The sequence below is a fragment of the Gastrolobium bilobum genome, unplaced genomic scaffold (genome assembly GCF_033153095.1).
Source record: "Gastrolobium bilobum isolate Gb01-03AN ecotype WA unplaced genomic scaffold, APGP_CSIRO_Gbil_v1 utg28738, whole genome shotgun sequence".
NCBI lineage: Eukaryota > Viridiplantae > Streptophyta > Magnoliopsida > Fabales > Fabaceae > Gastrolobium > Gastrolobium bilobum.
Window position 1 is genome coordinate 432,713 of NW_026898759.1, and position 9,756 is coordinate 442,468.

The 9,756-nt window shown below is 39.6% G+C and overlaps 1 protein-coding gene across 1 annotated transcript; it reads left to right on the forward strand.

The window, feature by feature from the left end:
* Positions 1-8,093: 8,093 nt before the first annotated feature.
* On the forward strand, positions 8,094-9,505 carry LOC133283902 (mitochondrial uncoupling protein 5-like). Its single transcript, XM_061480828.1, has one exon. The coding sequence runs from the start codon at positions 8,385-8,387 to the stop codon at positions 9,327-9,329; it is 945 nt and encodes a 314-aa protein (XP_061336812.1). The 5' UTR covers positions 8,094-8,384; the 3' UTR covers positions 9,330-9,505.
* Positions 9,506-9,756: the final 251 nt, after the last annotated feature.

Sequence of the window (9,756 nt, forward strand, 5' to 3'; positions counted from 1 at the left end):
TGCAGTCTTTGCTGCTGTTGAGCTCACTGCCAGAAAGCTGGATACTCTGGTGGTGACTTTGAGTAATTCGGCTCCAGAAGAAAAAATGAAGATGGATGTTGTAACCGATAATCTCCTCAATGAAGAAGGCAGGAGAAGAGAATGAGGTGTTTCTAGCACGTCTAAGGCCAACGTTGCTGAGAACAGAGGAAAGTTCGACTCTCGGGGTAGAAGCAAGAGCCGGGGTCGAGATCGTGACAAACGAGGAAAGTTCAGAAGCCGATCAAAGCCGAAATGTGAGTTGAAGTGCTTCTATTGTGGGAAGACAGGGCATAAGAAGCCAGACTGTTGGACTCTGCAGAATGACAAGAAGAACGACTCTGTGAAGCCAGATCAAATTATTCCCAAGAAGAGGGAAGACAAGAGCACCATTGTGGTGGTTGCCAACTCGGATGCCGAGATATTCCTCCTAGGTGAGGATAATTATTTAAATGTTGTATATGATGACTGCACCTGGGTTGTTGACTTCGGTGCCTGCTTCCACGTTACTCCACACAAAAAAATTTTCTCCTCTTACTGAGGTGGTGATTTTGGAGACGTGAAGATGGGAAATCAAGTGACCAGCAAGATTGTTGGTGTCGTTGATGTAACTCTGACCACGAATGTCGGGTGCCGACTTGTGTTGAAAGATATAAGGAATGTTCCTGACATGCGATTGAACCTAATCTCGGTAGGCAAGCTTGACGATGTCAGGTTAGTGAACTACTTCGGTAGTGTTAGACTGAAGCTGGCCAAAGGAAACTTGGTTGTTGCTCGAGGTAAGAAGGAAGTCTACTTGTACGTGATGCACGGAAACATCAATGGCGGAGAAGCCAATTCTGTTCGAGATGGACCTAGCTTAGAGCTATGGCACGAGCGCCTCAGCAATATGAGTATGAAAGGGCTCCAAATCCTGAACAAGAAAGGATTACTGACCGGGTTGAAAGGCCAACCATTGGAGAGTTGCACGCATTGTCTAGCTAGAAAGCAACACCGGGTTTCTTTCGTGAAACCAGATCAACCCAGAAGACGCAGGTATATACTTGACCTCGTCCATACTGATGTTTGCTCTATGTCGGAGAGATCCCTTGGAGGAGCTCAGTACTTTGTTTTATTCATTGATGACCACTCCCGCAAAGTGTGGGTTTATTTGTTGAAATCTAAAGACCAGGTAGTCCAATCCTTTAAAGAATTCCATGCAATGGTTGAAAGGGGGACTGGAAAAAATTGAAGGTGGTCCGATCTGACAATGGTGGTGAGTATTGCGGCCCTTTTGATGCTTATTGCAGAGCAGTCGGGATCCAACTTGAGAAGACGCCCCCCAATACTCCACAGTTGAATGGACTTGCTGAAAGGATGAACCAAACTATTGAAGAGGAGGTTCGAAGTATGCTATCCAATATCGGATTGCCGAAATCATTCTGAGGAGAAGCCGTCAAAACTGCTGTTGACTTAATCAACCTCTCACCATCACGCCACTTGAAGGAGAAATTCCATAAGAAATTTGGACAGGTCAGAAAGCGGCCTATAATCAATTGAAGGTATTTGGATGTCGAGCTTTCGTGCATATCTCTAAAGATGAAAGGGAGAAACTCGATGTGAAGACTAAAGAATGCTTTTATCGTGGTTCGCCGAGATGTGAGTTCGGGTTCCGACTTTGGGATCCTATCAATAAGAAGATCGTGAGAAGCCGAGATGTGATCTTTCATGAAGATGAGACCATTCATGACATCTCGAAGCCCAAAGTCCGGGTTACTGTCAGACGTGAAGAATCCATCCCTCTTGTCCGAGTTGAAGCAGGGGGAGAAAATCAAGAAAATGATGACCAACAACAAGCTGATGATGGCCAAGATATTGAGATCCGAGTTGATGATAAGATCTGGGATGAGAATGATGAACCGGGTTCTCAAGCTGAAGAATAGCCGAGATATCCAACTCGAGAAAGAAAACCCTTTACAAGATACTCATCTGATGGATACTTGTAGCTGAAGACGGTGAGCCTCAGGATTATGATGAAGCTGTGACGAGCTCAGAGAAAGAAGAATGGGAAAAGGCAATGCAAGACGAGATGAAGTCTTTACACGAGAATTAAACTTATGAGCTGACCGAGTTGCCTGAAGGAAGACGAGCTCTGAAAACTAAATGGGTCTACAAGATTAAGAACGAAGAGAACGGGCAGATGCCGAGATACAAAGCCCGAATTGTAGTGAAAGGCTGCAATCAGAAGAAGGGAGTAGACTTTGAGGAGATCTTTTCTCCTGTGGTGAAAATGACCTCGGTCCGAACCATGTTAGCCATAGCGGCCTCGATGGACCTCGAGATAGAATAAATGGATGTGAAGACGATATATCTTCTCGATGATTTATAAGAAGAGATATATATGGAGCAACCTGAGGGGTTCCGAGCTCCAGACCAAGAAGACTTAGTATGTCGGTTGAAGAAGGGCCTCTATGGCTTGAAGCAAGCACCTCGGCAGTGGTATAAGAAGTATGAATCATTCATGACTTATCACAAGTTTGAGAAGACAGAGGCCGACCACTGCGTATTTGTGAAGAGTTAAGAGGCCTAAGATTTTTTGATCTTGTTGTTATATGTTGATGATATACTTATTGTTGGGAAATACAAATTGAGGATAGCCGCCCTGAAGAAGGCGTTGAGCTCATCCTTCGCAATGAAGAACCTCGGCCTTGCAAAGCAGATACTCGGAATCAAGATTATCCGAGATAGACAAAAGAAGCTACTGTGGCTGAGTCTAGAGAAGTATATTGAGAAGATTCTGAAGAGATTCAGCATGGACAAAGCCAAAATAGTGAGCACCTCCTAGCCGGACACATAAAGCTAAACCAGAAGCAATGTCCGAGATCTGATGAAGACAAAGAAGAGATGCTGAAGATCCCGTACCAATCCGCTGTCGAAAGCTTGATGTATGCAATAATTTGCTCTAGACCTGACATGACATATGCTGTTGGAATGGTGAGCCGGTATCTATCAAACCCCGACAAAGAACACTGAGAAGCAGTGAAGTGGATCTTCAAGTACCTCCGAGGTACGACCAACTTATGCCTTCGATTTGGAGAAAGCAAATCCGAGTTGCAAGGCTACTTGGATGCTGATTTAGGGGGAGATTTCGACTCGAGCAAGTCGACGACAGGATACATTATAGGATTTGTCGGATGAGCTGTCTCTTCGCAATCAAGACTTCAAAAGTGTGTTGCATTATCGACAACCAAGGCTGAGTACATTGTCGCGACTGAGGTAAGCAAAGAGATGTTGTGGATGAAGAAGTTCCTCATGGAACTCGGCCATGATCAAGACAAGTACGAGCTGGGTTGTTACAATCAAAGCACAATCCATCTTGCAAAAAATTTGACCTATCACTCCCGCACTAAGCACATTGATGTGAGGTATCACTGGATCCGAGATGTGGTGGAAGGTGGAGAGCTCGAAGTCGTCAAAGTGCACACTGACCAAAATTGGTCCAACATGATGACGAAGCCGGTTCCAGCAAGGAAATTTGAAGACTGTTGTGAAGGAGCCGGGTTGATGCTGAAGCCGACGCATTGAAGTCGGAGGGGAAGATTTGTTGGGCTTCCTCCTTCAATGCTAAGCCCAAGCCCACTAACGGGTTTCCTAAAAACCTTAACCCTAGATTCCAGCTGCTCTATATATTCATTAGTTGTGGATGGAGGCTAGGTGAGAAGAATGAGAAAAATTATTTGAGAGATTTATGAGTAAAGCTTTGAACTTTGTATTTTTGAAAGATCTCTAGAGAGAGTTTGAGTGAAACATCTTTAGGGAAGTTTGATTATCACCATTGTTGGAGAGGTTATGTTAACCACCACATTGGTGAATCTTGATTCTTTGTACCCATTATTTTCATAGTGGATGTTTGAACTGGACTAGGTCCTGTGGGTTTTTACTTTTTCGTTGGAGAAGATTTTCTACATTAAAACTGCTTGTGTTCTCTTTCTCTCTCTCCCCTTTATATTTTTTGTTTTTCTGCTGCGCTGCCTGACCTGGTGAAGTTCAGGCCGAGGTAATATTGTCGAGATTCGAGATCCAGGATCTTGTTGACTGACTTGCGCAAAAGGCTTCTCAGCCAAGTTGAGGGAAGCGAGAGATTCAAGATCTTGTTGACTGACTTTCGCAAAAGGCTTCTGAGCCGAGTTGAGGGAACCAAGTTCCCAACAAAATCAACTTAAGAAAAGAAAATTACAAGATAGAGAGAGAAAAAATAAGGGAGAATAAGTTATAAATTATATTATTCAATGTATCAGAATACAAGTCATACTACCTCAATATATAAACGAAGGCGGAGGAAAAGTAAAAAATGTCTTCTCATCTTCTAGTTATTCATAGTGTGTTGTTATAATACTTAATCTCCTATAAAATGTGATAAAACCTAGTGATATACATTTGTAAATTTGTCCATTTATAACAATTATTAAGATCTTTAAATTTTTTTGACATTAACTTAATATTTAATTATTAAAAATAAAATTAAAATGCTCCATTAATTTTTTTAGTGGATTATGAATATTGAATATAAAAAATACCTTTTTAAATAGGACACAATGTTTTACGTAAAAATATGCTGGTGGGAAGTATAATATGGTAAGAATAGGGATTTTTTTAGGAATACAGGAATAGGAATTTAATAATCGATCAAAAGAAAACTATTTACAGTTTAACACTCTAGCAAATTAGAAATTAAATATTATCATAACAATAAAATTTTCTGATTTCCATAATTACTCTTGAACATGTATCACCATATGCATCATTTGATATACATCTAATTTTTTTTTTAACTATTATACTAAATTATCACAAAAGTTCTAATATTTAAAATGTATACATATAAATTATTCCATTTTCAATATTTTTGTTTTTTAATTTTAGTTATTTTATTTAAAATTATATTAGCCCAATAAAATTTAAACTTAATTTTTTACAATTAAAAATTCTGTTAAATCCCCATGACGCATTTACTATCATGTTGTATGGATGATCAAACATCAACTCATGAATATGTACAATTGCATACAAAAAAATTATGGAAAAAGTGTGTGTCATTTTAAAGAATGTGAAATTGTGTCATTTTAAGTGAGAGAAAGAGATAAATCATGAAAAAAAAGAGTGGACAAAAAAATAATAATAAAGGTGTGGGTCTCACTTCTTTATAAGAGTAAAATGACACAAATTGTGTTATTTAAGCAGAAAAATAATTCTGCAGTTAATGCCGATAAATTATTTGCATTTACTCCCAAAATGACATCGTTTTGGGATTGAAATATTAAAGAATTATATTATAAGAATTATAATAACCCTGAAATAAATTAAAATTATAAAAACACCATGATTTCCGTCTCAAAATGACATCGTATTGGACAAACTACAGATAACTTATTTGCAGTAACTGCAGAAAAAACAAACCCTTATTTAAAAGAACAAACATTTTTTTCAAAATTTATATTATCATTATCTCACTTTATAAATAATGAAATAAAAAAATTTAATTTTAATACTGGCACTCTCCTTTTTGGTGGGAGTTTGACCGTACTACCACATTTTCCATTATAATATACCATAATGCCATGTAGTAATTTTTTTTTTTTCAAACTGCCACACCACCATAGTCGCTGACTATCTCAGCTACTTTAAATGGGACACATGCCACTCCCCTGGTTGTTTGAAAAGCCTGCGAGGCCTGGTTGCACCAAAGCGGACGAGTGGCACTCAGTTGAGCATAGTAGCTTCCTTCGCAGCGCGACTAATGGAAAATGGAAAAGCTTCGGACAAAAATAGAACAAAAGTTACTGAACAATTTTGGTTCGCTGCTAGCAAGGGGACTTATTACTGGAAATGACTAGCCTTCCGACGAAAATAGCAAAAAAGTCATAGAACAATTTTGGTTGACTAGCAGGCAAGGGAATTTATTACTGGAAATGGCATGGCTTCGGACGAAAATGGCAGAGATCGGTGAACAATTTTGGTTTGCGGGTGCGAGGATTTATTAGACCAAAGTAACTACCTATGTCAGCTACTTTGATCCTGTAAAGTTTCTGCGCCCTGCAACGTGCAGGGCTACGTGTAATAGGCCAAATTAGCTGAATTACCAGCGACTTTGAATCATTCTGAAAAAGCTTGCTTTGCATAGTCGCTTCATATATGGCTACTTAAGTCAATTGGCTGACACGCTTCACACCCAGCCCAAAGTCGCTACATAAGGTAGTTACTTTGGGCAATAAGGCCTCCCAGGCTCTTTCAGCCATTAAGGAAGCGTCACGTGTCTGACCCATAATAGCTGATCAAGTCAGCGACTATGGTATCGTGATAATATGGTATATTCTTTCAAAGTGTGATATTGAGATATTTTATTATCACAAATGTGACAGTACTGTCAAACTCCCCCTTTTTGGTCCTAAATTAAACAAGGAAAGTGTGTGAGGAGGCCAACAATTAATATGCTGTGACCGCCGGAATAGACAGACAAACTAATCCTACACTTGTCAACTAAACACGGTTCAGACCTTAACCTTCGTTTCAGCTGACGTAATCCGCGGCTGGTTCAAACCCTTTGAAACGAGAACATGTGAGTTCTCGGATCCGGATGCTGACTCCTGAAAATGGTAAAGTCCACATTGCAGTGCATTAGTGGGGCCTTTGTCCATTATAAATTTTTAACTTAATTTTTCAAAAAGAATATCCAAACAATACAAAGCTAAAAAAGCTATAATCGATTTACCTTAACAAATTATTAATTGTGATTAATTAAACTTACATCACTTAACAACCGTTAATTGGTCCAATACCTAAACGTATACACTAGTTCGTTACGCGACCTGAACGTTCACCCATCCTATGCACTTATAATTGCATTATTTTGATAAATTTTTTTCAATTTTATTAAGATTATAGTATTAATATGTTACGATTATTTTATGAATGCTATAATCGTAAGTATTTTAATATTACAATCATAACAATCATCAATACTATAATCATCATAACAAGTTTTGAATTGTTTAGGTATTCTTTTTAAAAAATTACTTTCAAATGTTCAAAATGGCGGATTAATGAGGTTAGGGCAAAGAAGCCCATGTTTTCTTCTCCATTTTTTTTTTGGACAACAAGCGAAATTTCAAATGCACAACATCAACAACAACGCAGCTAAACTAATGTGAACTTACCCAAGTGTGATGTGAACTTACCCAAAAGTGTGGTGGTTCAGTTGGTAGCATGGGGACTAAGTGGTGAGAGAAAACCTCAGTTCGAATTCCACTAACACTATCTGGAGAGGGACATAAGTACCGTAATCTTTGGACTCGCACTCGAACTCTGGATTAGTCCTATAGATGACTCAAAGAGTCGAACCCGTAGAGATACCAGAGATTTTGATTCGCCCTAAAAAAAGTAATTAAGATCAGTTTTCAAAAAAAAAAAAAAAAACTAATGTGAACTTCTGATTTTTAAATAATTCCTAAATAATATTCAAATAAAAAAAAGGGGATTTGCGTATTGCATTTTACAAGCATCTGCAAATTCCAATATTTACCAAAAACAATTGGTGGGTCCCCACTACGCGTATAATAATTGTGTGGGGGATTTGAGATTATTTTGATTTCTATGTTGCTGCATTCTGCGAAATTCGATCTTAAAAACATGAGTTTCTAACAAAAAAATATGGTGTTTATTTTAGTATTTTATAAAAAAAAATTAGTATCTCTAATAAATTTAAAGTGGATTCATTTAGTTGAAATTATGGTTTTCCTAATTTTAAAAAAGATCAATATTTATCCCTCAAAAAAATTAAAATGAGTCCATTTTAAATTTATTAGAGACCAACTAACTAATTTTTTTTTTTTTTTTTTGTAAAGAATTAAGGTAGAATAGTATTTTTTATTAAAGACTCGAAAAGATATTTACTATACAAATATTGCAAATGTGATCGCGTCATAGCTCAGAGTGCCAGCTTCCACAGTCCTTTCTCTCAAAGCGCTATACTATAAATTCCCTTAACCAAGCTCCACAACACAAACCTTATATTCGTTTCTTCTCCAAACATAGTTTCTTCTGAGCGGCATATGTCTCAAAGGCCTAACGTTCCTCACTCTTGTTCCATAGCCTGTGCACTCCATTCTCATCTCCTGGTATCCAGTGAAGTGATTAATTCCAAACTCAAATTGGTTCTCTTTTATTATTTCTTTTTTAGTTTGATTCTATTCATACGGTTGCACTCACTCAACATCTCCCTTTTCTCCTTCGAAATTTCCCCCGAAATATTCTCTAACAAAATCATCCTCACCCACATCCTCAATTTCATTTATTCTTTCAAAGTTTGAAACTTTTCCACATAATACAAAATGGGTATCAAAGGTTTTGTTGAAGGAGGCATTGCATCCATAATTGCTGGGTGTTCCACTCACCCACTCGATCTCATCAAGGTCCGAATGCAACTCCAAGGTGAGACCCAATCCCCGAATCTCCGACCCGCACTTGCCTTCCACCACCCAAACTCCACCCACTTGCCACCGCCTCAGGCGGCGGCCCGGGCAGGTCCAATTGCTGTCGGAGTTAAATTAGTCCAACAAGAAGGCGTCACAGCCCTTTTCTCCGGCGTCTCCGCCACCGTCCTCCGCCAGCTTCTCTACTCCACCACCCGCATGGGGCTCTACGACATGCTCAAGAAGAAATGGTCCGACAGCAACACCGCCGCAAACCTGCCGCTGTCACGTAAGATCGCGTCGGGGCTGATCGCCGGCGGAATCGGTGCCGTCGTCGGAAACCCGGCCGACGTGGCAATGGTCCGGATGCAGGCCGACGGAAGGCTCCCGCCGGGGCAGCGGCGGAACTACAAGTCCGTCGTGGACGCCATCTCCACCATGGCGAAGCATGAGGGTGTTACTAGCCTGTGGCGTGGCTCGTCGCTTACGGTGAACCGCGCCATGTTAGTTACGGCATCACAGCTGGCATCGTACGACCAGTTCAAGGAGATGATTCTGGAGAAGGGGGTTATGAAGGACGGGCTTGGGACCCACGTATCGGCGAGTTTCGCGGCGGGCTTTGTGGCGGCCGTTGCGTCCAACCCGGTGGATGTTATCAAGACGAGGGTGATGAACATGAAGGTGGAACTCGGGGCGGCGCCGCCGTATTCCGGTGCACTTGATTGCGCTTTGAAGACTGTGCGCGCTGAGGGTCCCATGGCTCTTTACAAAGGTTTTGTTCCTACAATCTCAAGGCAGGGACCCTTCACTGTTGTGCTGTTCGTGACTTTGGAACAGGTTCGCACGTTGCTTAAGGATTTCTAAAGCTGGATGATGGTGATGATGACGAAGAACAAGATGTTTAATTCGGACAAGATTAATTATTATTATTATTATTATTTTCTGGACAGTTTTTGTTTTAGTTTTAAGATTTGTGTTATTTAGTTCAGTAATGCTGATTAAGTTTACATTATGTTAATTGTCACCGTGCGCTGAGAATTGAGGACGAAGTTATGTGATTGGTACTTGGAGTTTAATCGTGACACAATAAACTTTTCTATACTCATGATATTTTGTAAGGCCCACACTTTTTGAAGAAAAAGAAAAAAAGAAAATTACGGCACACAAAACGAATCTCTATAACATTACACAATCACTTTTCCTACAACATAACTCTAATAAAACCCTATTATTATTATGGGAAAAGTATGTATCATTTAAAAGAGGTAAATTTGTGTCATTTTAAGTGAGA